The 27,884-nt window shown below is 56.8% G+C and overlaps 1 protein-coding gene across 5 annotated transcripts; it reads right to left on the bottom strand.

Annotated features, from left to right (window-relative positions):
* Positions 1–239: 239 nt before the first annotated feature.
* On the bottom strand, positions 240–27,856 carry VARS2 (valyl-tRNA synthetase 2, mitochondrial). 5 transcript variants are annotated; one of them, XM_071420440.1, is made up of 28 exons: positions 27,565–27,855; positions 26,801–26,882; positions 25,752–25,858; positions 24,767–24,879; positions 23,203–23,269; positions 22,014–22,111; positions 21,815–21,896; positions 21,014–21,133; positions 19,664–19,775; positions 18,918–19,006; positions 18,236–18,326; positions 17,001–17,128; positions 15,867–15,970; positions 14,976–15,057; positions 14,191–14,267; positions 13,240–13,478; positions 12,009–12,079; positions 10,559–10,684; positions 8,327–8,431; positions 6,079–6,147; positions 5,872–5,950; positions 4,601–4,731; positions 2,851–3,003; positions 2,357–2,557; positions 1,693–1,807; positions 858–1,030; positions 508–585; positions 240–369 (listed from the first exon to the last, which is right to left on the bottom strand). In XM_071420440.1, exons 1-28 carry the CDS (start codon positions 27,805–27,807, stop codon positions 283–285), a joined length of 3,222 nt encoding a protein of 1,073 aa, XP_071276541.1. In that variant the 5' UTR covers positions 27,808–27,855; the 3' UTR covers positions 240–282. The 5 variants fall into 5 exon arrangements, with proteins under 5 accessions (XP_071276541.1, XP_071276543.1, XP_071276542.1 ...); XM_071420442.1 differs by lacking the exon at positions 22,014–22,111 and having other exon boundaries at positions 24,775–24,879; positions 25,752–25,833; positions 27,565–27,854; XM_071420441.1 differs by lacking the exons at positions 8,327–8,431; positions 10,559–10,684 and having other exon boundaries at positions 27,565–27,856.
* Between the last annotated feature and the right edge of the window lie 28 nt (positions 27,857–27,884).

The raw sequence follows: 27,884 nt of genomic DNA, 5'->3' as shown, positions 1-27,884 counted from the left end.
ATTTAATTTAATTTAATTTTACTTTATTTTATTTCATTTTATTTTATTTTATTTATTAATAAACTCAAATTATTTCATTTTATTTTATTTATTAATAAACCTAGACTATTTTATTTTATTTATTTTATTTTATTTTATTTATTAATAAACCCAGACTATTTAATTTAATTTAATTTAATTTAATTTAATTTAATTTAATTTCATTTCATTCCATTTATTAACAAACCCAGACCACTTCATTTCATTTTATTCACTTTATTTATCTCATAAATAATTTTTAATTCATTTATTTAAGCCCCCCCCGGGGGGGTCCCCGGGGGTCTCCAGCCCCTCCAGGCTCCGCTCCAGCCGGGCCAGCTCCTCTCGGGCCTGGGGAGGAAGGGGTTAATGACCATTAATGACCATTAATGAGCGTTAATGAGCGTTAATGAGGGCAGCCTAACGAGGCCGCCCCCCCCGCCCCCGGCCTAATTAACGCTGCTAATTAAGGCTCCTCCCGTAACGAACCTGGTGCTGCTGGGCCCCCCTGAGGCTGCGCAGGCGGGAGCGGAGCTGGGCCCGGGCGGCGTCGGGATCCACCAGGCCCTGGGGGGACCCCAAAATGTCACTGGGGGACCCCAAAAACCTCCCCGGGACCCCCAAAATGTCACTGGGGGACCCCAAGAACACCCCTGGGATCCCAAAAATCCCCTGGGACCCCCAAAATCCCCCCAGATCCACCAGGCCCTGGGGGGACCCCAAAATGTCACTGAGGGACCCCAAAAACCTCCCCGGGACCCCCAAAATGTCACTGGGGGACCCCAAAAACTCCCCTGGGGCCCCCCAAGCTCCGCCCCCGAGCCCGGCCCCGCCCTCACCTGGATCCGCAGGTGCACGAAGGCTCCAGAAGCCGCCTTAGCCCCCGCCCAGCCCGGCCCCGGCTCCGCCCCCAAGGGGAGGAGCTCCACAGGCCCCGCCCTTGAGAGCGTCTGGAAGGCGGGGCCGAGCTGCTCCAGCCAATCATGAGCCGGCTCCGGGATCTGCACCAGCACTGAGGGGGGGAAACCACGCCCACAACATGGCTGCCACCGTGGGGCGCCATTTTAGGGCGCCATTTTGGGGCAGGAAGGGGCGCGCTGGGATATGGACACTCCCCAAGGCGTGACGGGACTTGCAGTTCCCGCCCATGGCAGCCATCTTGGCTCCCCCAGGGCATGCTGGGATTTGTAGTTTCTATATGATCCGCCATTTTGTCTCCCGCAAAACATGCTGGGATTTGGAGTCTGTGTATGATCGGCCATTTTGTTTCCTCCCAAAGCATGCTGGAATTTGTAGTTTATATACGATCCGCCATTTTGTATCCCGCAAAACATGCTGGGATTTGGAGTCTGTGTATGATCCGCCATTTTGTCTCCCCAAAGCATGCTGGGATTGGTAGTTTACATATGATCGGCCATTTTGTCTCACCCAAAGCATGCTGGGATTCGTAGTCCATATCTGATCCGCCATATTTTTTCCCCCCCTCCCCCAAAGCATGCTGGGATTTGTAGTTTATATATGATCCGCCATTTTGTCTCCCCCAAAGCATGCTGGGATTGGTAGTTTACATATGATCGGCCATTTTTTCCCCCTCCCCAAGGCATGCTGGGATTTGTAGTCCCGCCCACCCCAGGGCATGCTGGGAGCCGCAGCCCCGTCCCCCCCGGGGCTCACCTGGGGGTCTCGCGGCCCCCCCGAGCCTGAGGGTCTCGCGCAGCCCCCGCACGGCCCGGACCAGCTCCAACATGGCCGCCACCCGCGCCTCCAGCTCGGGGCAGCGCCAGTGGGCCTGGGGTGGGGGAAACGGGGGGGGTGAGACCCCCGGGGACACCAAAAAAACCACACAGGAGCTCCCAGTGGCTCCCAGTGACTCCCGGTGCCTCCCAGTTGCTCCCATTGGCTCCCAGTGTCTCCCAGTATCTCCCAGTTGCTCCCATTGGCCCCCGAACGCCCTCCCAGTGTCTCCCATTGGCTCCCAGTTGCTCCCATTGGCTCCCAGTGGCCCCCGAACGCCCTCCCGGTGTCTCCCATTGGCTCCCGGTGTCTCCCAGTTGCTCCCATTGGCTCCCAGTTGCTCCCATTGGCTCCCATTGGCTCCCAGTTGCTCCCATTGGCTCCCAGTGCCTCCCAGTGTCTCCCAGTTGCTCCCATTTTCTCCCAGTTGCTCCCATTGGCTCCCAGTGGCTCCCATTGGCTCCCAGTTGCTCCCAGTTGCTCCCATTGGCTCCCAGTGTCTCCCATTGGCTCCCATTGGCTCCCAGTTGCTCCCAGTGTCTCCCATTGGCTCCCAGTGTCTCCCATTGGCTCCCAGTGTCCCCCAGTTGCTCCCAGTGCTCACCAGTCGGGCGGGCTCGGGGAAGGGGGCCAGGCTGACGCTGGGGGGCGCGGGGGCGGCGCGGGGCAGGCGCTGCCAGAGCTCCTCGGCCACGAAGGGGGCGAAGGGGGCCAGGAGGCGCAGCCCCAGCTCGGCTGCGGCCGCCAGCGTGGCCTGGGCGCCGGGACGGAGCCGCGGGCACTGCAGCGACACCTTGGCCACCTCCTGGGGAAGGGAATGCCGAAATTGGGGTGAGAAATCGTGAAATTGGGACAGAAATTGTGAAATTGGGAGAGAAATCCCAAAATTGGGACAGAAATCCCAGGGTGGTTTTGGGGTAATTTTTGGGGTGGTTTTGGGGTAATTTTTGGGGTAGTTTCAGGGTAATTTTTGGGGTAGTTTTGGGGTGATTTTTAAGGCGGTTTCGGGGTGTTTTTTGGGGCAGTTTTTGGGTGATTTTCAGGGCAGTTTTTGGGGTGTTTTTGGGTGATTTTGGGTCATTTTTTGGGCTCCCATACCAGGTAAACGTCGCAGAAGCTCCGCAGCCAGAAGCTCTGCACGGCGGCCACGGCCCCGTGAACCTCCAGGGCCTCCAACCTGCGGCCGCACTCGGCCACGGCCCCGGCCAGGCGGGCCAGGAGCCACCGGTCCATGGGGGCCTCTGGGAGCACCTGGAACGGGGAAATCGGGGTGAAAAATGGAGAATTTGGGTCATTTGGGGTGAAAAATGGGGAAATTGGGGTGAAAAACGGGGAAATGGGGGCAGCTGGGGTGAAAAATGGGGAAATTGGGGTGAAAAACGGGGAAATCGGGGTGAAAAACGGGGAAATGGGGGTGAAAATGGGGAAATTGGGGTGAAAATGGGGAAATTGGGGTGAAAATGGGGAATTTGGGGTGAAAACGGGAAATTTGGGGTGAAAATGGGGAAATCGGGGTGAAAAACGGAGAATTTGGGGTCAAAAATAGAGAATTTGGGGTGATCTGGGGTTGGGGAGGGGGCTCAGAGCTGGGCCAGGAGCCAGCGGTCCATGGGGGCCACCTGGAGCACCTGGAATGGGGAAATTGGGGTGAAAAATGGAGAATTTGGGTCATTTGGGGACAAAAACGGGGAATTTGGGGTGAAAACGGGGAAATTGGGGTGAAAAATGGGGAAATGGGGGCAGCTGGGGTGAAAAATGGGGAATTTGGGTGAAAAACGGGGAAATTGGGGTGAAAAAAGGGGAATTGGGTCATTTGGGGTGAAAAACAGGAAATTTGGGGCATTTGGGGTGAAAAACAGGGAATTTGGGGTGAAAAACGGGGAATTTGGGGTGAAAAACGGGGGATTTGGGGCATCTGGGGTGAAAAACGGGGAATTTGGGGTGATCTGGGATTGGGGAGGGGGCTCAGAGCTGGGCCAGGAGCCACCGGTCCATGGGGGCCACCTGGAGCACCTGGAACGGGGAAATCGGGGTGAAAAAAGGGGAATTTGGGGTGAAAAACGGGGAAATTGGGTCATTTGGGGTGAGAAACGAGGAATTTGGGGCAAAAAAATGGGAAATTTGGGACATTTGGGGGCAAAACCCAGGAAATTTGGGTGATCTGGGGATAAAACCCCACAAAATTGGGGTGATCTGGGGATGTTTTGGGGATTTTCAGGGAGTAATTTTGGGGTTTTTGGGGTCCCCGTTACCTCCTCGGGGGCTCTCAGGGGGGGTCCCTGAGGTGTTTTTGGGGTAATTTTGGGGTTTTTGGGGTCCCTGGGGTGTTTTTGGGGTAATTTTGGGGTTTTTGGGGTCCCATTACCTCCTCGGGGGCTCTCGGGGGGGTCCCTGAGGTGTTTTTGGGGGGTTTAGGGGGGTCCCTGAGGTGTTTTTGGGGTGTTTTTGGGGTTTTCAGGTGGTGTTTTTGGGGTGTTTTTGGGGTCCCTGGGGTGTTTTTGGGGGGTTTTTGGGGTCCCCTTTTACCTCCTCAGGGGGTTTCCAGGGGGTGTTTTTGGGGTAATTTTGAGGTTTTTGGGGTCCCTGGGGTGTTTTTGGGGTGTTTTTGGGGGGTTTTTGGGGTCCCCTTTTACCTCCTCAGGGGGTTTCCAGGGGGTGTTTTTGGGGTGTTTTTGGGGTAATTTTGAGGTTTTTGGGGTCCCTGGGGTGTTTTTGGGGTAATTTTGGGGTTTTCAGGTGGTGTTTTTGGGGTGTTTTTGTGGTCCCTGGGGTGTTTTTGGGGTGTTTTTGGGGTGTTTTTGGGGTGTTTTTGGGGGGTTTTTGGGGGGTTTTTGGGGTCCCCTTTTACCTCCTCGGGGGGTTTTGGGGGCTCCCCGCGCCCCTGCCCCGCCCTCAGCACGAACCCCAGCGCGTTCCAGATTTTGTTGCAGAAGCGGCGCTGGGCCAGCACCGAGGCCACGCCCACCCGGATTTCGGGGCCTGGGGGGGGCGGAAATTGGGGTCGGGGGGGGCACTGGGACCCCCCAGGACCCCCAAAACCACCCAGGACCCCCCAAAATCCCCAGGACCCCCCCAAAACCACCCAGGACCCCCCGAAGAATCCCCCAAAACCCTCAGGACCCTCCAGGACCCTCAGACCCACCCCAGGACCCCCCAAAACCCCCCAGAACCCCCCCCAAAATCCCCCAGGACCCTCAGAACCCCCCCCAAAACCACCCAGGACCCCCCGAAGAATCCCCCAAAACCCTCAGGACCCTCCAGGACCCTCAGACCCACCCCAGGACCCCCTAAAACCCCCCAGGACCCTCAGAACCCCCCCCAAAATCCCCCAGGACCCTCAGGACCCCCCCCAAAATCCCCCAGGACCCCCCAAAACCATCAGGACCCCCCCCCCAGGACCCCCCAAAACCCCCAGAAGCTTCTCCCAGTATTCCCAGTGGTCCCAGTGGATTTTGGGGTCCCTGGGGGGATTTTGGGGTCCCTGGTTGGATTTTGGGGGGGTCCCAGAGGGATTTGGGGAGGGGTTCCCAGTGGGATTTTGGGGGTCCCTGGGTGGATTTTGGGGGTCCCTGGGTGGATTTTGGGGTTCAGGGACACTTGGGGAGGGGTCCCAAAGGGATTTTGGGGTATTTTGGGGGGATTTTGGAGTATTTGGGGTGGGGGTCTCAGCGCCAGGGGAGATCCTGGGGGGGATTTTGGGGGTCCCTGGGTGGATTTTGGGGTTCAGGGGGATTTGGGGAGGGGTCCCAGAGGGATTTGGAGGTATTTTGGGTGGATTTTGGGGTATTTTGGGTGGATTTTGGGGTATTTTGGGGTATTTTGGGGGGATTTTGGGTGGATTTTGGGGTATTTTGGGGGTATTTGGGGTATTTTGGGGTATTTGGGGTGGGGGTCTCACCGTGGGCGTTGTGGCTGCTCAGGGCCAGGGGGTCCCTGGGTGGATTTTGGGGGTTCCCAGAGGGATTTTGGGGTATTTTGGGGGGATTTGGGGTATTTTGGGGGTATTTTGGGTGGATTTTGGGGTATTTTGGGGGTATTTTGGGGGTATTTTGGGTGGATTTTGGGGTATTTTGGGGGGATTTTGGGGGGATTTTGGGGCATTTTGGGTGGGGGTCTCACCGTGGGCGTTGTGGCTGCTCAGCGCCAGCCTCAGGGCGTCGGCGCCGCACTCGGGGATCCCCTGCGGGAACTGACGGCTCTGGGGGGGATTTGGGGCAATTTTGGGGGATTTTGGGTCATTTTGGGTCATTTAGGGAAATTTTGGGGGGCTCAGAGGGAATTTGGGGGAATTTGGGGGGATTTTGGGGGGGATTTTGGGGGTCCCACCTGCCCCTCCTGGGCCGCCCGCAGCTCCTGCGGGTCCAGGGTTTGGGTCTGGAGCTTCTCCTGCAGCTCCTGGGGGAGGAAAAAACCCCAAATCAGCCCCAAAATCAGCCCCAAAATCACCCCAAAATAGTCCCCAAAATCCCATCCAAAATCACCCCCAAACCCCCACAAAATTACCTCAAAATCAGCCCAAAATTACCCCAAAATCACCCCAAAACCCCCACAAAATTACCCCAAAACCAGTCCCAAAATCACCCCAAAATAGTCTCAAAATCACCCCAAAATCCCCACAAAATTACCCCAAAATCAGCCCTAAAATCCCATCCAAAATCAGCCCAAAACCCCCACAAAATTACCCCAAAACCAGTCCCAAAATCAGCCCAAAATCAACCCCAAAATCAGCCCAAAATGGTCTCAAAATCACCCCAAAATCAGCCCAAAATCAACCCCAAAATCAGCCCAAAATGGTCTCAAAATCACCCCAAAATCAGCCCAAAATGACCCCAAAATCAGCCCAAAATCAACCCCAAAATTGGCCCCAAAATCACCCCAAAACCCCCACAAAACCAGCCCCAAAATTACCTCAAAATCAGCAAAAAATGACCCCAAAAAACCCCAAAATAACCTCAAAATCAGCCCGAAATCACCCTAAAAATCACCCTAAAAATTGCCCCGAATCCACCCAAAAATCAACCCCAAAACGACCCCAAAATCACCACAGAACTGCCCCGGGCCCGAGGAATTTTGGGGTTTTTTTTTGGGGTTTTTGGGGTCAGGATTTTTGGGTCTGGGGGTTCCAGGGTTTTTCGGGTCGGGGTTTTTTGGGTCTGGGGTATTTTGGGTCAGGGTTTTTTGGGTCTGGGGGTTTTTGGGTCGGGATTTTTTGGGTCTGGGGGTTTTAGGGTCGGGGTTTTTTGGGTCTGGGGTATCTTGGGTCGGGGTTTTTTGGGGTCTGGGGGTTCCAGGGTATTTCGGGTCGGGGTTTTTTGGGGTCTGGGGGTTCCAGGGTATTTCGGGTCGGGGTTTTTTGGGTCTGGGGTTTTTGGGGTTTTTTGGGTCTGGGGTATTTGGGTTGGGGTTTTTTGGGTCTGGGGGTTTTGGGGTTGGGTTTTTTGGGTCTGGGGGTTTTGGGGTTGGGTTTTTTGGGTCTGGGGGTTTTCGGGGCGGGGTTTTTTGGGTCTGGGGGTTTTGGGGTTTTTTCGGGTCGGGGCTTTTTGGCTCTGGGGGTTTTCGGGTCAGGGTTTTTTGGGTCTGGGGTTTTTGGGTTTTTTTTGGGTCTGCGGTATTTTGGGGCGGGGTTTTTTGGGTCTGGGGGTTCCAGGGTATTTCGGGTCGGGGTTTTTTGGGTCTGGGGGTTTCAGGGTCGGGGTTTTTTGGGTCTGGGGTATCTTGGGGCGGGGTTTTTTGGGTCTGGGGGTTTTTGGGTCTGGGGGTTCCAGGGTCGGGGTTTTTTGGGTCTGGGGGTTTTCGGGTCAGGGTTTTTTGGGTCTGGGGGTTTTTGGGTCTGGGGGTTTTCGGGTCGGGGTTTTTTGGGTCTGGGGGTTTTTGGGTCGGGATTTTTTGGGTCTGGGGTATTTGGGGTCAGGGTTTTTTGGGTCTGGGGTATTTTGGGTCGGGGTTTTTTGGGTCTGGGGGTTCCAGGGTATTTCGGGTCGGGGTTTTTTGGGTCTGGGGTATCTTGGGTCGGGGTTTTTTGGGTCTGGGGGTTCCAGGGTATTTCGGGTCGGGATTTTTTGGGTCTGGGGTATTTGGGGTCAGGGTTTTTTGGGGTCTGGGGTATTTCGGGTCGGGGTTTTTTGGGTCTGGGGTATTTCGGGTCAGGGTTTTTTGGGTCTGGGGTATTTTGGGGCGGGGTTTTTTGGGTCTGGGGGTTTTCGGGTCGGGGTTTTTTGGGTCTGGGGTATTTTGGGTCGGGGTTTTTTGGGTCTGGGGGTTTTCGGGTCGGGGTTTTTTGGGTCTGGGGGTTTTTGGGTCGGGATTTTTTGGGTCTGGGGTATTTGGGGTCAGGGTTTTTTGGGTCTGGGGTATTTTGGGTCGGGGTTTTTTGGGTCTGGGGGTTCCAGGGTATTTCGGGTCGGGATTTTTTGGGTCTGGGGTATTTGGGGTCAGGGTTTTTTGGGGTCTGGGGTATTTTGGGTCAGGGTTTTTTGGGTCTGGGGGTTTTTGGGTCGGGGTTTTTTGGGTCTGGGGTATTTTGGGGTGGGGTTTTTTGGGTCTGGGGGTTTTAGGGTCGGGGTTTTTGGGGTACCTGGAGCGTGGCGCCCCCGATGAGGTCGCGGGGGTCGATGACGTTCCCCAGGGATTTGCTCATCTTGCGGCCCTGGGGGTCCCGGACCAGGGAGTGCAGCAGCACCTGGGGGGGCACCGGACACTGGCACCCCAAAAACGGGGATGGGGACCCCGAAAATGGGGAAAAGGAGCCCAAAAATGGAATCGGGGACCCCAAAAATGGGGAAAAGGAGCCCGAAAATGGGGAAAAGGAGCCCGAAAACGGGGAAAAGGAGCCCGAAAATGGAATCGGGGACCCCAAAAATGGGGAAAAAGAGCCCAAAAACGGGGAAAAGGAGCCCAAAAATGGGATCAGGGAGCCCAAAAATGGGGATGGGGACCCCGAAAATGGGATCGGGGACCCCAAAAATGGGGATGGGGACCCCAAAAATGGGGATGGGGACCCTTGGGGACATTTGGGGACACCAAGAACCCAACGAGAAACCCCAAAACCCAACCAAACCCTTGGGAATTTGGGAATTTTGGGACCTTTGGGGACCCTTGGGGACATTTTTGGACCCTTGGGGACACCTGGGGACACTTGGGGACATCTGGGGACACTTGGGGACACCTGGGGACACCAAGAACCCAACGAGAAGCCCCAAAACTTGACCCAAACCCTTGGGAATTTGGGGATTTTGGGACCCCTGGGGACATTTGGGGACACCAAGAACCCAACGAGAAACCCCAAAACCCAACCAAACCCTTGGGAATTTGGGGATTTTGGGACCTTTGGGGACACCTGGGGACCCTCAGAGACACTTGGGGACACCTGGGGGCCCTTGGGGACATTTGGGGACCCCTGGGGACCCTTGGGGACACCAAGAACCCAACGAGAAGCCCCAGAACCCAACGAGAGACCCCAAAACTTGACCCAACCCTTGGGAATTTGGGGATTTCGGGACCCTTGGGGACCCTTGGGGACACCTGGGGACATTTGGGGACCCTTGGGGACACTTGGGGACATCTGGGGACACCAAGAACCCAACGAGAAACCCCAAAACCCAACAAGAAGCCCCAAAACGTGACCCAACCCTTGGGAATTTGGGGACCCTTGGGGACACCTGGGGACACCTGGGGACATTTGGGGACCCTTAGAGGATACCAAGAACCCAATGAGAAACCCCCAAACCCAACGAGAAGCCCCAAAATCCAACCAAACCCTTGGGAATTTGGGGATTTTGGGACCTTTGGGGACACCTGGGGACATTTTGGGACCTTTGGGGACACCTGGGGACACCTGGGGACCCTTGGGGACATTTTGGGACCTTTGGGGACACTTGGGGACATTTGGGGACACCAAGAACCCAACGAGAAACCCCAAAACTTGACCCAACCCTTGGGAATTTGGGGATTTTGGGACACTTGGGGACACCAAGAACCCAACGAGAAGCCCCAAAACCCAACCAAACCTTTGGGAATTTGGGGATTTTGGGACCCTTGGGGACCCTTGGGGAACCTTGGGGACACTTGGGGACATCTGGGGACACTTGGGGACACCTGGGGACACCAAGAACCCAACGAGAAACCCCAAAACCCAACCAAACCTTTGGGAATTTGGGGATTTTGGGACCCTTGGGGACCCCTGGGGAACCTTGGGGACATTTGGGGACATCAAGAACCCAATGAGAAACCCCAAAACCCAACGAGAAACCCCAAAACCCGACCAAACCTTTGGGAATTTTGGGACCTTTAGGGACCCCTGGGGACACCTGGAGACCCTTGGGGACACCTGGGGACATTTTGGGACCCTTGGCGACACCAAGAACCCAATGAGAAACCCCAAAACCCAACGAGAAACCCCAAAACTTGACCCAACCCTTGGGAATTTGGGGATTTTGGGACCTTTGGGGACACCTGGGGACACCTGGGGACACCAAGAACCCAACGAGAAACCCCAAAACCCAACCAAACCCTTGGGAATTTCGGGATTTTGGGACCCTTGGGGACACCTGGGGACCCTTGGGGACATTTGGGGACACCTGGGGACCCTCAGAGACACTTGGGGACACCTGGGGGCCCTTGGGGACATTTGGGGACACCTGGGGACCCTTGGGGACACCAAGAACCCAACGAGAAGCCCCAGAACCCAACGAGAAACCCCAAAACTTGACCCAACCCTTGGGAATTTGGGGATTTCGGGACCCTCGGGGACATTTGGGGACACTTGGGGACATTTTGGGGACATTTTGGGACATTTGGGGCCAGTGACCTGTGTGAAGGGCAGCTGCCCCGTCAGCCGCTGGCCCAGCATGGCCATCCTGGCCACCCAGAAGAACAGGAGGTCACTGCCCGTCACCAGCAGCGAATTGGGGTAAAAACGGCCAAAATCGGCGCTCTGGGGACACAAAGGGACATTGGGGACGTCAAGGGGACATTTTGGGGATATTTGGGGATTTTTGGGGATTTTTTGGGGATTTTTTTGGGGATTTTTTGGGATATTTTGGGGATATTTTGGGGATATTTGGGGATATTTTGGGGGATATTTTGGAATATTTGGGAATATTTTGGGAATATTTGGGGGATATTTTTGGGGATTTTTGGGGATATTTGGGGGATATTTGGGGGATATTTGGGGATTTTTTGGGGATTTTTTGGGGATATTTGGGGATATTTGGGGGATATTTGGGGGATATTTGGGGATATTTTGGGGATTTTTGGGGATATTTTGGGATATTTTGGGGGATATTTTGGGGGATATTTGGGGGTATTTTGGGGATATTTTGGGGGATATTTTGGAATATTTGGGAATATTTTGGGAATATTTGGGGGATATTTTTGGGGATTTTTGGGGATTTTTTGGGGATATTTTGGGGATTTTTTTGGGGATTTTTTAGGATATTTTGGGGATTTTTTGGGGATTTTTTGGGGATGTTTGGGGATATTTTGGGGATATTTTGGGGGATATTTTGGGATATCTGGGGGATATTTTGGGGGATATTTTGGGGATATTTGGGGATTTTTTGGGGATATTTGGGGGATATTTGGGGGATATTTGGGGATTTTTTGGGGATATTTGGGAGATATTTTGGGGATATTTGGGGATATTTTGGGGAATATTTTGGGGATATTTGGGGATTTTTTGGGGATTTTTTGGGGATATTTTGGGGATATTTTGGGGATATTTTGGGGGATATTTTGGGGATATTTTGGGATATTTGGAGAATATTTTGGGGATTTTTGGGGATATTTTGGGGATGTTTGGGGATAATTTGGGGATATTTTGGGATATTTTGGGATGTTTGGGGATATTTGGGGGATATTTGGGGGATATTTTGGGAATATTTGGGGGATATTTTTGGGGATTTTTGGGGATATTTGGGGGATATTTGGGGGATATTTGGGGGATATTTTGGGGATATTTTGGAGATATTTCGGGGATTTTTTTGAGATATTTGGGGATATTTGGGGGATATGTGGGGGATATTTGGGGATATTTGGGGATATTTGGGGAATATTTTGGGGGATATTTTGGGAATATTTTGGGGGATATTTGGGGGATATTTTGGGAATATTTTGGGGAATATTTTGGGATATTTTGGGATATTTGGGGATATTTTGGGGGATATTTTGGGGGATATTTTGGGAATATTTTGGGGGATATTTGGGGGATATTTTGGGGGATATTTGGGGGATATTTTGGGGATTTTTTGGGGTCTCACCTGGTCGGGCCAGCCCAGGGCGGCGAAAGGGAAGAGGGCGGAGGAGAACCAGGTGTCCAAAACATCGGGGTCTGGGGACAGGGAAATGTCCCCAAATGTCACCCAAAGGTCACATTTAAAGCCCCCAAAAAACTCAAAAAATCCCCCAAAAAAGCCAAATAAAACACCTCCAAAAAAGCCCAAAAAAACCCAATAAAAAACCCCCCAAAAAAACCCAAAAATCCCAAATAAAACCACCCCAAAACACCCCAAAGAAACCCAATTAAACACCCCCAAAAAACCCCAATAAAACACCCCCAAAAAACCCAAATAAAACATTGCCAAAAAACCCCAATGAACCTCCCCCAAAAACACAAATAAAACATCTCCAAAAAACCCAAATAAAACCCAAATAAAACCCCCCAAAAAAACCAAATAAAAGACCCCCAAAAAACCCCAATAAGACACCTCAAAAAAATCCCAATAAACCGCAAAAAACCCAAATTAAAAAACCCCAAAAAACCCAAATAACACCCAAATAAAAATCCCCAAAAACCCAAATAAAACACCCCAAAAAACCCCAATAAAACACCCCCAAAAATTCCAATAAACTCCAATAAAACCCAAATAAAAAAACACAAAAAACCCAAAAAAACCCCAAATAAAATACCCCCAAAAATCCCCAAAAAACCCAAATAATAATCCCCAAAAAACCCGAATAAAACCCGAATAAAATCGCCCCAAAAAACCGCAAAAAAACCCAAAAAAACCAAATAAAAAACCCCAATAAAACCCAATAACACGCCCCCCAAAAAAAACGCAAAAAAACCCAAATAAAACCCCCCCAAAAAAACCCAATAAACCCCAAAAAACCCAAATTAAAAAACCCAAAAAAAACCCAAAAACCCCAAATAAAACCCAAATAAAACACCCAAAATAATCCCCAAAAAACCCAAATAAAACCCCAAATGAAACACCCCAAAAAAAACCACAAAATACCCCAAAAAACCCAAATTAAAAAACCCCAAAAAACCCCAAAAAAGCCCCAAAAAACCCAAATAAAACATCCGAAAAAAACCCAATAAAACACCCCCAATAAACCCCAATAAACCCCAATAAAAAACCCCAAAAACCCAAAAAAAACCCCAATAAAAAACCCCAATAAAAATCCCCAAAAAAACCAAATAAAAAACCCCAAAAAAACCCCAATAAAACACCCCAAAAAATCCCCAAAAAACCCCAAAGCTCTCACCTTGCCGCAGGTGCAGCTCCCGGGCGGGGCAGCCCAGGGCCCTCGCGGCCGCCGCCCTGGCCTCGGCCTCGCTGCGCCCCACGAACCACGGCCCCTCCTCATCCTCATCCTCATCCTCATCCTCACCCTCCTCATCCTCGGGGGCACCTGGGGGACCCCCCCGGGGGGCGGGGCCAGGCCTCACCTGGTAGGCGGGGACGCGGTGACCCCACCAGAGCTGGCGGGAAAGGCACCAATCCCTGCGAGGGGGAGGGAGGGGACGGCTGGGGACACGCCCACTGCTGGGGAGACCACGCCCACCACGCCTGGGACGCGCCCACCACGCCTGGGACGCGCCCACTGCTGGGGAGACCACGCCCACCACGTCTGGGACACGCCCACTGCTGGGGAGACCACGCCCACCACGCCTGGGACACGCCCGCTGCTGGGGAGACCACGCCCACCACGTCTGGGACATGCCCACCACACCTGAGACCACGCCCACCACTGTTGAGACCCCACCCACCATTTCTGAGACCACACCCACCACATCTGGGACATGCCCATCACTGGTGAGACCACGCCCACTACACGTGGGACACGCCCACCACACCTGAGACCACACCCACCATGCCTGGGACATGTCCATCACATCTGAGACCACACCCACCACATCTGGGACACGCCTATCACTGTGAGACCACGCCCACCACTCCCAAGACCACGCCCACCACACCTGGGACCACACCCACTACACGTGGGACACGCCCACTACACCTGAGACCACGCCCATCATACATGAGGCTCCACCCACAACAACTGGGACCCACCCACCACAGCTGAGACTCTGCCCCCAACACCTGAGACCCCTCCCACAACAGCTGAGACCACGCCCACCAATACTGAGCCCCTCACCTGACCCTGCCCCCTCAGTGAAGCCCCGCCCCCTCACCCCGAGGCCCCGCCCCTCACCCCGCGCTCTCCATCCAGCTTTTCCAGTTTTTCTCGTGGAATTTGGGCACCAGGCGGAGCCGCCCCGACGTCACCGCCTGGAACAGGTGAGAGGAGAGAGACCCCCAAAATGTCCCCAAATGGCACCACAGGTGAGAGAGAGCCCAAAATGTCCCCAAATGGCACCACAGGTGAGACCCCCAGGTGAGAGAGACCCCCCCAAAATGTCCCCAAATGTCACTACAGGTGAGAGAGACCCCCCCCAAAATGTCCCCAAATCCCCCCAGGTGAGAGAGACCCCCCCCAAAATGTCCCCAAATCCCCCCCAAATGTCACCTGCTGGGCACCCAGGTGTCCCCAGGTGTGCCCAGGTGTGTGTGTGACCCCTCCCAGGTGTCCCCAGGTGTGTGTGTGACCCCCCCCAGGTGTCCCCAGGTGTCCCCAGGTGTGTCACCCCCCCCAGGTGTGTGTGTGACCCCCCCAGGTGTGTGTGTGACCCCCCCAGGTGTGTGTGTGACCCCCCCAGGTGTGCCCAGGTGTGTGTGTGACCCCCCCAGGTGTCCCCAGGTGTGTGTGTGACCCCCCCCAGGTGTGCCCAGGGGTGTGTGACCTCCCCAGGTGTCCCCAGGTGTGTGTGTGACCCCCCCAGGTGTTCCCAGGTGTCCCCAGGTGTGTGTGTGACCCCCCCCAGGTGTCCCCAGGTGTGTCACCCCCCCCCCCCCCCCCCCGGTGTCCCCAGGTGTCCCCAGGTGTGTCACCCCCCCCCAGGTGTCCCCAGGTGTGTCACCCCCCCCAGGTGTCCTCACCTGCAGCGCCTCCCTGGCCATGTCCCCGCAGGTGAGGAACCATTGGCGCTTCAGCAGGAACTCGACGACGTCACCGGAGCGGCTGCGGGGACAGGGACACCTGAGGGACACCTGGGGGACACCTGGGGGGGCACCTGAGGGGGCACCTGGGGACACCTGGGGGACACCTGGGGGACAGCTGGGGACACCTGGGACAGCTGAGGAGACACCGGGGAACACCTGGGGGACATTGGGGACACCTGAGGGGGCACCTGGGGGACACCTGGGGGACATTGGGGACACCTGAGGGGCACCTGGGACACCTGGGGGACATTGGGGACACCTGAGGGGGCACCTGGGGGACACCTGGGGGACATTGGGGACACCTGAGGGGCACCTGGGACACCTGGGGGACATTGGGGACACCTGAGGGATGCCTGAGGGACACCTGGGACACACCTGGGACACCCGGGGGACATTGGGGACACCTGAGGGACAGCTGGGGGACATCTGGGACACCTCAGGGACACTGGGGACACCAGGTGTGTGTTACCTGCACAGGGGCAGGGTCATGGCGTGGGTGACACTGGGGACACTGGGGACACTTGGGGACAGGTGAGGTGACATTGGGGACACCTGGGACAGGTGTGTGTTACCTGCACAGGGGCAGGGTCATGGCGTGGGTGACATTGGGGACATTAGGGACACTTGGGGACACCTGGGACAGGTGTGTGTTACCTGCACAGGGGCAGGGTCATGGCATGGGTGACATTGGGGACACCTGAGGTGACATTGGTGACACCAGGTGTGTGTTACCTGCACAGGGGCAGGGTCATGGCGTGGGTGACATTGGTGACATTGGTGACACCTGAGGTGACATTGGTGACATTGGTGACACCAGGTGTGTGTTACCTGCACAGGGGCAGGGTCATGGCGTGATCCGTCACCCCCCGGAGCAGCCCCCGCTGGGCCAGCGCTGCCACCACCTGAGCACGGGCCTCGAACCTGGGGACACCCTGGGGACATCGGGGACATTGGGGACATTGGGGGGACAATGGGAAAAAATGGGGGGAAATTGGGAAAATGGGATTGGGGACATCGGGGACATTGAGGGGACATTGGGGACAATGGGAAAAAATGGGGGGAAAAAGGGAAAAAATGGGACTGGGGACATTGGGGATGTTGGGGACATTGAGGGACATTGGGGGGATTGGGGACAATGGGGGGACATTGGGGACATTGAGGGGCTTGGGGACATTGGGGACAGGGAGGGGACAATGAGGGGACATTGGGGGATTGGGGACATGGGCCAGGTTTGGGCCCTTTTGGGGTCATTTTTGGGGACAGTTTGGGGACACCTTGGAGTCATTTTTGGGGTGATTTTTGGAGTCGTTTGGGGACAATTTGGGGTCATTTTTGGGGACACTCTGGGGCCATTTTGGGTCAATTTGGGGTCATTTTTGGGCCCAGTCTGGGGTCATTTTTGGGATCATTTTTTGGGACACTTTGGGGTGATTTTTGTGGCACTTTGGGGCCATTTGGGGTAATTTTTGGGGCCGCTTTTGGGGCCCTTTGGGGTGGTTTTTGGGGCCATTTTGGGGCCACTTTGGGGCCATTTTTAGGGCCATTTGGGGTAATTTTTGGGGCCATTTTGGGGCCCTTTGGGGGGGGGGTTTGGGGCCAGTTTGGGGCCCTTTGGGGTGGTTTTTGGGGCCATTTTGGGGCCATTTGGGGTGGTTTTTGGAGTAATTTTTGGGGCCATTTTTGGGGTGATTTTTGGGGCCATTTGGGGGCCATTTTGGGGCCCTTTGGGGTGGTTTTTGGGGTGATTTTTGGAGTGATTTTTGGGGCCCTTTGGGGTGATTTTTGGGGCCTTTTTGGGGCCATTTTTGGGGCAATTTTGGGGCCCTTTGGGGTGGTTTTTGGGGCCCTTTGGGGCCATTTTGGGGCCATTTTTGGGGTGAGTTTTGGGGCCCTTTGGGGCGGTTTTTGGGGTGATTTTTGGTGCCATTTGGGGCGGTTTTTGGGGTGGTTTTGGGGCCGTACCTGCAGCCACCCCCCTCCCGGGGGACACAAGGTGCCGTCGTCGGCGATGACCGAGAGCAGCGGCAGCGCGTGGGCCCGGGCCAGGGCCAGGTCCTGGGGGCTGTGCCCGGGGGTCACCTTGACCGCACCTGGGGACAGGGACACACCTGGGTCACCTGTTTGTCACCTATTGTCAGTTATTGTCATCTATTGTCACCTACAGGGCCTGGGGGCTGTGCCCGGGGGTCACCTTGACTGCACCTGGGGACAGGGACGGGACAGGGACACACCTGTGTCACCTGTTTGTCATCTATTGTCACCCATTGTCACCTATTGTCACCCACAGGGCCTGGGGGCTGTGCCCGGGGGTCACCTTGACCGCACCTGGGGACAGGGACACACCTGGGTCACACCTGGGGCACACCTGGGTGACACCTGTGTCACCTGTTTGTCATCTATTGTCACCCAGTGTCACCTACAGGGCCTGGGGGCTGTGCCCGGGGGTCACCTTGACCGCACCTGGGGACAGGGACAGGGCAGGGTCACACCTGGGGCACACCTGTGTCACCTGTTTGTCATCTATTGTCACCTATTGTCACCCAGTGTCACCCACAGGGCCTGGGGGCTGTGCCCAGGGGTCACCTTGACCGCACCTGGGGACAGGGACACACCTGGGTGACACCTGGGTCACCTGTTTGTCACCTATTGTCACCCAGTGTCACCTACAGGGCCTGGGGGCTGTGCCCGGGGGTCACCTTGACCGCACCTGGGGACAGGGACAGGGACAGGGCAGGGTCACACCTGGGGCACACCCGTGTCACCTGTTTGTCACCTCCTGTCACCCAGTGTCAACCCAGTCCCCTCCCAGTCCCTCCCAGTCTCCTCCCAGTTTATCCCAGTCCATCCCAGTCTGTCCCAGTCCCCCTTTAACCCCTCCCAGTCCCTCCCAGTCTGTCCCAGTCCCTCCCAGTCCCGTCCCAGTCCCTCCCAGTCCCCCTTTAACCCCTCCCAGTCCATCCCAGTCCCTCCCAATCCCATCCCAGTCCCATCCCAGTCCCTCCCAGTCCCCCTTTAACCCCTCCCAGTCCCTCCCAATCCCGTCCCAGTCCCTCCCAGTTTATCCCAATCCCCTCCCAGTCCCTCCCAGTTTATCCCAGTCCCTCCCAATCCCATCCCAGTCCCTCCCAGTTTATCCCAGTCCCTCCCAGTCCCCCCCAGTCCCCCCCAGTCCCTCCCAGTCCCTCCCAGTTCCTCACCGGTTCCCAGCTGGGGCTGCACGCTGGGGTCGCTCACCACGGGCAGCAGGGCCCCGCTGAACGGGTGCCTCACCCGCCGGCCCTGCAGGTGCTGAGGGGGCGTGGTCAGACGGGGACACGCCCCCAAACCACGCCCCCTAACCCTAACCCTTTAAGATCCTCCGGGTAAGCCACGCCCCTTTGTGGGTGGAGCCATTCCAGACCAATCCCTGCCTGGCTGTGAGATGGCGCCGCCCAGCCATTGGCCACGCCCACAGCAATGAAGCTCCACCCCCCTTTACCCCAAGCGCCGCCTCTTTACCCTTATATGGATGCACAGAAAAGGGGAGGGGCTAAACCTGGACAGCCAATGGCTGCCCTGCAGGGGAGCCACGCCCACCATCCCCATAAATTTAGGGAGTCCCGCCCATCCAAAGCCCCGCCCATCCCAATGAAGCCCTGCCCATCCCAACAAGGCCCCGCCCATCCCAAAGATGCCCCGCCCATTCTAATGAGGCCCCTCCCATCCCAAAGAAGCCACGCCCATCCCAATGAGGCCCCTCCCATCCCAAAGAAGCCCTGCCCATCCCAACAAAGCCCCGCCCATAACAATGAAGCCCCTCCCCAGGCTCAGCCCCTCCCATCCCAGTGAAGCCCCGCCCCCTGACTCAGCCCCGCCCCCAGGTTAAGCCCCGCCCCTCACCAGGTATCGGGGGTCCCTTGGGTGCACGGCCACGGCCACGTCCCCAAAGAGCGTCTCAGGGCGCGTGGTGGCCACCGGCACCTCCAGCCCTGGGGACACCAGGGGACACTCAGGGGACACCAAGGGACACCAGGGGACACTCAGGGGACACCCGGGGGACACCAAGGGACACTCAGGGGACACCCGGGGGACACCCAGGGGACATTGGGGACACTCAGGGGACACCAGGGGACACTTAAGGGACATTGGGGACACATTGGGGACACCCGGGCGAGAGCCATGGGACACCCAGGGGACACCCAGGGGACATTGGGGACACATTGGGGACACCCGGGCAAGAGCCACGGGACACCCAGGGGACACTCAGGTTACACCAAAGGACACCCAGGGGAGACCCAGGTGACACCGGGGGACACTCAGGGGACACCAGGAGACACTCAGGGGACACCAGGAGACACTCAGGGGACACCCAGAGGACATTGGGGACACCCAGGGGACATTGGGGACGCGTTGGGAACACGTTGGGGACGCTCAGGTGACACCCAGGTGATGCTCAGGATGTCCCCAGTGCCACCCTCAATGTCCCCAGTGCCACCCCCAGTGTCCCCAATGCTGTCCCCAGTGCCACCCTCAATGTCCCCATTGCCATTCCCAGTGTCCCCAGTGCCACCCTCAATGTCCCCATTGCCATTCCCAGTGTCCCCAGTGCCACCCCCAGTGTCCCCAATGTCCCCAGTGCCACCCACCGTCGTCCCCCTCCACGGGGTAGGCGAAGGTGACGAGGACGCCGAAGGTGACGGGGTGGGGACAGTTGGGGACGTTCAGCGCCGTGGGACCCGTCAGGACACGGGGCTCCACCTGGGGGGACATTGGGGACATTTGGGGACATTTGGGGACATTGGGGACACCTCAATGTCAGCCAATGCCGATCTCAGGGCGCAGCTCCAGGGGACATTGGGGACATTTGGGGACATTTGGGGACATTTGGGGACACCTCAATGTCAGCCAATGCCGATCTCAGGGCGCAGCTCCAGGGGACATTGGGGACATTTGGGGACATTGGGGACATTTGGGGACACCTCAATGTCAGCCAATGCCGATCTCAGGGCGCAGCTCCAGGGGACATTGGGGACATTTGGGGACATTTGGGGACATTGGGGACATTTGGGGACATTTGGGGACACCTCAATATCAGCCAGTGCCGATCTCAGGGCGCAGCTCCAGGTCACACTGGGGACATTTGGGGACATTTGGGGACATTGGGGACACCTCAATGTCGGCCAATGCCGATCTCAGGGCGCAGCTCCAGGTCACACTGGGGACATTTGGGGACATTGGGGACATTTTGGGGACATTTGGGGACATTGGGGACACCTCAATGTCAGCCAATGCCGATCTCAGGGCGCAGCTCCAGGGGACATTGGGGACATTTGGGGACATTGGGGACATTTGGGGACATTTGGGGACATTGGGGACACCTCAATATCGGCCAGTGCCGATCTCAGGGCGCAGCTCCAGGTCACACTGGGGACATTGGGGACATTTGGGGACATTGGGGACATTTGGGGACACCTCAATATCAGCCAGTGCCGATCTCAGGGCGCAGCTCCAGGGGACATTGGGGACATTTGGGGACATTTTGGGGACATTTGGGGACACCTCAATGTCGGCCAATGCCGATCTCAGGGCGCAGCTCCAGGTCACACTGGGGACATTTGGGGACATTTGGGGACACCTCAATGTCGGCCAGTGCCGATCTCAGGGCGCAGCTCCAGGGGACATTGGGGACATTTGGGGACATTTGGGGACATTTGGGGACACCTCAATATCGGCCAGTGCCGATCTCAGGGCGCAGCTCCAGGGGACATTGGGGACATTTGGGGACATTTTGGGGACATTTGGGGACACCTCAATGTCGGCCAGTGCCGATCTCAGGGCGCAGCTCCAGGTCACACTGGGGACATTTGGGGACATTGGGGACATTGGGGACACCTCAATATCGGCCAGTGCCGATCTCAGGGCGCAGCTCCAGGTCACATTGGGGACATTTGGGGACATTTGGGGACATTGGGGACATTGGGGACATTTGGGGACACCTCAATATCAGCCAATGCCGATCTCAGGGCGCAGCTCCAGGTCACCGCCCTCTGGTCCCTGCGGATCAGCCCGGCCTCGAAGAGACGCACGAAGGCCTCGGTGACAGCGCGGGAGAAACCCTGGGGACACCACGGGGACAGCTGGGGACACCTGGGGACACTTTGGGGACACTTGGGGACACTTTGGGGGAGGTTTGGGGACACTTTGGGGGGGTTTGGGGACGGTTTGGGGACAGTTTGGGGGCAGTTCAGGAGAGTTGGGGACGCTTGGGGACAGTTGGGGACACACTGGGGACAGTTGGTGACAGTTTTGGGGACAGCTTAGGGACATTTTCGGGATGCTTTGGGGCCAGTTGGGAGCATTTAGGGACACTCAGGACACTTGGGGACAGCTGGGGACAGCTCAGGGACCCTTGGGGACACTTTGGGGATGGTCTGGGGACACGTTGGGGACACTTTGGGGACACTTTGGGGACAGTTTTGCGATGCTTTGGGGAGAGTTGGGAACGTTTGGAACACTTGGGGACACTTGGGGACAGCTCAGGGACCCTTGGGGACAGTTTGGGGACATTTTGGGGACATTCTGGGGACAGTTTGGGGAGAGTTGGGAACATTTGGAACACTTGGGGACAGCTTGGGGACACTTTGAGGATGGTCTGGGGACAGTTTGGTGACACTTTGGGGACACTTTGGTGACACTTTGGGGACGGTTTGGGGACACTCTGGTGACACTTTGGGGACACTCTGGTGACACTTTGGGGACAGGCTGGTGACACTTTGGGGACATTTGGTGGCACTCACGGGGTCCATGGTGAAGGCGCAGCGGCTCCAGTCCAGCGAGGCCCCGAGCGCCCGCAGCTGCTGCAGGATCTGCTCCCCGTGCCTGGGGGGACACCAGGGTGTCCCCAATGTCCCCAAGGGTCCCCAAGGTGTCCCCAATGTCCCCAAGGTGTCCCCAAGGGTCCCCAATGTCCCCAAGGTGTCCCCAGTGTCCCCTCACCGCTCCTTCCAGCGCCAAACCTCGCGCACGAACTCGGCCCGGCCCAGGTCCTGCCGGCGCTGCCGGCGCTGCTGCCACAGCCAGCGCTCCACGATGGCCTGGGGACAATGGGGACACATTGGGGACACATTGGGGACACATTGGGGACACATTGGGGACATCCCCAGTGCTGCCACAGCCAGCGCTCCACGATGGCCTGGGGACACATTGGGGACAATGGGGACACATTGGGGACATTGGGGACACATTGGGGACATCCCCTGTGCTGCCACAGCCAGCGCTCCACGATGGCCTGGGGACATTGGGGACACATTGGGGACACATTGGGGACATTGGGGACACATTGGGGACACATTGGGGACACATTGGGGACAGCCCCCTGTGCTGCCACAGCCAGCGCTCCACGATGGCCTGGGGACAATGGGGACACATTGGGGACATTGGGGACATTGGGGACATCCCCAGTGCTGCCACAGCCAGCGCTCCACGATGGCCTGGGGACAATGGGGACACATTGGGGACATTGGGGACACATTGGGGACAGCCCTGGGGCTGCCACAGCCAGCGCTCCACGATGGCCTGGGGACATTGGGGACACATTGGGGACATTGGGGACAATGGGGACACATTGGGGACACATTGGGGACATCAGGGACAGCCCCGGGGCTGCCACAGCCAGCGCTCCACGATGGCCTGGGGACAATGGGGACACATTGGGGACATTGGGGACACATTGGGGACACATTGGGGACAATGGGGACACATTGGGGACGTTGGGGACAGCCCTGGGGCCAGGGCAAGCAGATTTGGGGACATTTCAGGAAGATTTAGGGACATTTGGGGACACACCTGGGTGGCAATGCCAGCGTGGGGATGTTCAGGGGGGATCTGGGGACATTTGGGGACAGTTTGGGGACATTTGGGGACACATTGGGGACATCAGGAAGGGGATCTGGGGACATTTGGGGACACACCTGGGTGGCAATGCCAGCGTGGGGATGTTCAGAGGGGATTTGGGGACAGTTTGGGGACAGTTTGGGGACATTTGGGGACACGCCTGGGTGGCAATGCCGGCGTGGGGATGGTCAGAGGGGATCTGGGGACATTTGGGGACATTTGGGGACACGCCTGGGTGGCAATGCCAGCATGGGGATGTTCAGGGGGGATTTGGGGACATTTGGGGACACACCTGGGTGGCAATGCCAGCGTGGTCGGTGCCCGGCACCCACAGGACGTCCCAGCCCTGCATCCTCCGCCTGCACCCAAAAAAACCCAAAATAATCCCCCAAAAAAACCCCAAAATAATCCCCCAAAAAACCCCAAATAACACCCCAAAAAAAACCCAAAGTAATCTCAAAACAGCCCCAAAAAACCCCAAATATTCCCAAAACAGCCCCAAAATAACCCCAAAACAAATCCCCAAAATCCTGCAAAATACACCCCAAAAACCCCCCAAAAACCCCCCTAAGTCCCCCAAACCCCACTCAAACCCCCCAGACCCCCCTAAATCCCCCAAATTTCACTCAAACCCCTCCAAAATTTCCCCAAATCCCCATCAAACCTTCCCAGCTGCCCCCCAAAATCCCTCCCCCAAATCCCTCTCAAATGCCTCCAAACTGACCCCAAATCCCACCCAAAAATTCCCCCAAAATCCCCCCAAACCCCACTCAAACCCCCCCAAATCCCTCCCAAATCCCCCCAAACCCCACTCAAACCCCCAAAACCTCCTCTCAACCCCCCCAGACCCCCCAAACCCCACTCAAACCCCCCCAAACTCACCCCAAATCTCCCCAAAATCCCCCCAAATCCCACTCACACCCCACAAATCCCCCCCAAAATCCCCCCAAATCCCACTCAAACCCCCCAAAATCCCCCCAAATCCCCCCAAACTCCACTCAAACGCCCCAAATCCCCCCCAAATCTCCCCAAACCCCACTCACACCCCCCAAATCCCCCCAAACCCCATTCAAACCCCCCATAACCCAACTCAATCCCCCCCAAAATCCCCCCAAACCCCCTCTCAACCCCCCAAAATCCCCCCAAACCCCCTCTCAACCCCCCAAAATCCCCCCAAACCCCACTCAAACTCCCCAAAACCCCCACTCAAACCCCTCAAATCCCCCCCAAAATCCCCCCAAACCCCACTCACACCCCCCAAACCCCACTCAATCCCCCCAACTCCCCCCAAAACCCCCCCAAATCTCCCCAAAATAACCCCAAACCCCACTCAAACCCCCCAAATCCCATTCAAACCCCCCCAAATCCCCTCTCAACCCCCCAAATCCCCCCATAACCCCACTCAAACCCCTCAAATCCCCCCAAAATCCCCCCAAACTCACCCCAAATCCCGCTCACACCCCCCAAAATCCCCCCAAACCCCACTCAAACTCCCCAAAACCCCCACTCAAACCCCCCATAACCCCACTCAAACCCCTCAAATGCCCCCCAACTCACCCCAAAATCCCACTCAAACCCCCCAAAATGCCCCCAAACCCCACTCAAACCCCCTCTGAACCCCCCACATCCCCCCCAAATTCCCCCAAATCCCCCCAAACCCCACTCAAACCCCCCAAAACTTCCTCTCAAATCCCCCCAAACTCACCCCAAACCCTACTCAAACCCCCCCAATCCCCCCATAACTCCACTCAAACCTCCCAAATCCCCCCCAAATCTCCCCATAACCCCTCTCAACCCCCCCAAACCCCCTCTGAACCCCCAATTTCCCCCAAATCCCCCCATTTTCCCCCCCGTACCAGCGCACCAGCGCGTCCTGCAGGCTGACGCTCAGGGCGTGGCCCAGGTGCAGGGACCCGGTGACGTTGGGGGGGGGCAGCACCAGGCTCAGCACCGGGGCCCCCCCCGGGGCCTGGGGGAGGGGAAAAATGGGGCTGGGGGGGGGAGGGGCACCCCCAAGGTGGGGCTGGACCCCCTCCCCAAAGTGGGGATGAACCCCCCAAGGTGGGGATGAACCCCTCAAGGTGGGGCTGGACCCCCCCAAAGGTGGCTTTGGGGTCCCCCAGGTGGTTTTGGGGTCCCTCAGGTGGGGCTGAACCCCCCAAGGTGGGGCTGAAACCCCCCCAAAGTGGGGCTGGACCCTCCCCAGGTGGTTTTGGGGCTCCTCAGGTGATTTTGGGGTCTCCCAGGTGGTTTTGGGGCTCCCCAGGTGTGTTTTGAACCCTCCCCAGGTGGTTTTGGGGTCCCTCAGGTGGGGCTGGACCCCCCAAGGTGGGGCTGGACCCCCCAAAGTGGGGATGAACCCCCCCAAGGTGGGGATGGACCCCCCCAGGTGGGGCTGGACCCCTCCCAAGGTGGTTTTGGGACCCCCAGATGATTTTGGGGCTCCCCAGGTGATCTTGGGGTCTCCCAGGTGGTTTTGGGGCTCCTCAGATGATTTTGGGGTCCCTTCCACGTGATTTTTGGGTCCCCCCCCCCCAGTGATTTTTACCCCTCCCCAGGTAATTTTGGGCTCCCCCAAGGTGATTTTTGGGACCCCCCCCAGGTGATTTTGGGGGCCCCCCCAGGTGATTTTTGGGTCCCTCCCCAAGGTAAATTTGAGGACCCCCCCAGGTGATTTTTGGGACCCCCCCCAGGTGATTTTTGGGACCCCCCCAGGTCATTTCTTACCCCACCCCAGGTGATTTTGGGGTCCCCCCCAGTGAATTTTGGGTCCCCCCCCCCCCCAGATAATTTTGGGTCCCTCCCCCGGTGGTTTTTGGGGTCCCCCCCCCCCTCTCTCACCTGTCCGGGTGGGCGGGGTCTGAAGGCCCCGCCCCTCTCCCACCATTGGTACCAAGCGGCCTCGACGTAGCGGGGGCTGTACCTGGGGGGGAGGGGCACGGCCGTGGCTGCGGCCCCAGGGGGCACCTCAGGGGGGGGGGAGGGGCCACAAAACCCCCCCCAAAAAAATCCCCAAAAAAAATCTACACAAAATACCCAAAAATCCACCCAAAAATCCCAAAAAACCACCCAAAAATCCCAAAAAAATCCACCCAAAATACCCAAAAATCCACCCGAAAATTCACCCCAAAATCCCCAAAAAAATCTACACAAAAATCCACCCAAAATACCCAAAAATCCACCCGAAAATTCACCCCAAAATACCCAAAAACCCACCCAAAATCTGCTCAAAATTCACCCAAAAATCCACCCCAAAAATCCCAAAAAAATCCACCCAAACATCACCCTAAAATACTCAAAATTCACCCCAAAAATCCACCCAAAAATCCACCCCAAAGTACCCAAAAATCACCTCAAAATCTGCTCAAAATTCACCCAAAATCCACCCCAAAATCCACCCAATAATCCCCAAAAATCCACCCAAGAATCACCCTAAAATACTCAAAATTCACCCCAAAAATCCCAAAAAGCTCACCCAAAAATCCACACAAAAATCCCAAAAATCCACCCAAAAATCCACCCAAGAATCACCCTAAAATACTCAAAATTCACCCCAAAAATCCACCCAAAAATCCACCTAAAAGTCCACCCAAAAATCCCAAAAAATCCACCCAAAAATCCACCCCAAAATCACCCTAAAATACTCAAAATTCACCCCAAAAATCCCAAAAAGCCCACCCAAAAATCCACCCCAAAAATACCCCAAAAACTGCTGAAAATCCACCCAAAATTCACCAAAATCACCCCAAAATTCACCCAGAGCACGCCTGTCCTGGGCCAGGGCTGTCCCCAGGTGTCACCTCAGAGGGGGTGGCAGGGCCACCACCCCCCCCCCCCCTTGGGGACACCCAAAATGTCCCAAAATGTCCCAAAATGTCCCCAATTTTTACCCTTTTTGCCATCGGGGCCCAGCGGGTGCTGATATTGCAGCTCAGCCTGGGGGCTCCAGCCCTTGGGGAGGGGCTGCGGCTCCTGCGGGACCAGTATAAACCAGTATAAACCAGTATAGACCAGTATAGACCAGTATAGACCAGTATGGACCAGTACGGACCAGTATAAATCAGTATGGACCAGTATAAACCCGTATAGACCAGTATAAACCAGTAGAGATCACCTAAATCCAGTCCAAGCCAACCCACACCAGTACAAACCAGCGCTCGTCACGGTCTCCCAGTTTCTCCCAGTATAAACCAGTAACCCCAAATCCCCCTTTAACCCTTTCCCAGTTCCTCCCAGTGCCCCCCAATCCCCTCCCAGTCCCTCCCAGTACAAACCAGTGACCCCAAATCCCCCTTGAACCCTTTCCCAGCCCATTCCCAACCCTCTCCCAGTCCCTCCCAGTCCCCCCAGTCTCTCTCCCAGTCCCTCCCCAATGCCCCCCAATCCCCTCCCAGTCCCTCCCAGTACAAACCAGTGACCCCAAATCCCCCTTGAACCCTTTCCCAGTCCCTCCCAATCCCCCCCAATCCCCTCCCAGTACAAACCAGTAACCCCAAATCCCCCTTTAACCCTTTCCCAGTCCCTCCCAGTACAAACCAGTAACCCCAAATCCCCCCAAAACCCCCTTTCCCAGTCCCTCCCAGTACAAACCAGTGACCCCAAATCCCCCTTTAACCCTTTCCCAGCCCATCCCCAAGCCTCTCCCAGTCCGCACCTTCTCCCGCACCGCCCCTCTCTCCCTCCTCAGCCGCTGCCGCTTCTCCCTCTGCTCCCGGCCCCGCAGCCTCGCCCGCTCGGGCCCGTCCCACGCGGGGCTCCCGGGGCTCTCCCCGGCCGGAGGGGTCCCGGCTGAGGGGGTCCCGCTGCTCCAGGCGCGGGGCCGGGCCCGGGGAGCCCCGGGAGGCCCCAAAACCCGGGGGGCGCCGAGGGCAGCGCGGCTGAGGGAGGGCGCCGCCATCTTGGAATGGGAGAGGGCGGGACACGTGACCGGGGGAAAGGGCGGGAACGGCGTCACGTGACCGGGAATGGGCGGTG

This window comes from Agelaius tricolor, unplaced genomic scaffold (genome assembly GCF_023055355.1).
Source record: "Agelaius tricolor isolate 1412-34295 unplaced genomic scaffold, bAgeTri1.0.p SCAF_142, whole genome shotgun sequence".
NCBI lineage: Eukaryota > Metazoa > Chordata > Aves > Passeriformes > Icteridae > Agelaius > Agelaius tricolor.
Note: the sequence above shows the minus strand (reverse complement) of the source record. Positions and strands in the feature narration are given on the sequence as shown.

Excerpts from the sequence above, each read along its gene's own strand:
- VARS2 (XM_071420440.1), bottom strand. The coding sequence starts at position 27,807 with ATGGCGGCGCCCTCCCTCAGCCGCGCTGCCCTCGGCGCCCCCCGGGTT. Across the intron at positions 8,432-10,558 it reads GGCAGCTGCCCTTCACACAG|GTGCTGCTGCACTCCCTGGT; the intron begins GTCACTGGCCCC and ends GTGCCCCCCCAG. Across the intron at positions 2,558-2,850 it reads GCTTCTGCGACGTTTACCTG|GAGGTGGCCAAGGTGTCGCT; the intron begins GTATGGGAGCCC and ends TCCCTTCCCCAG.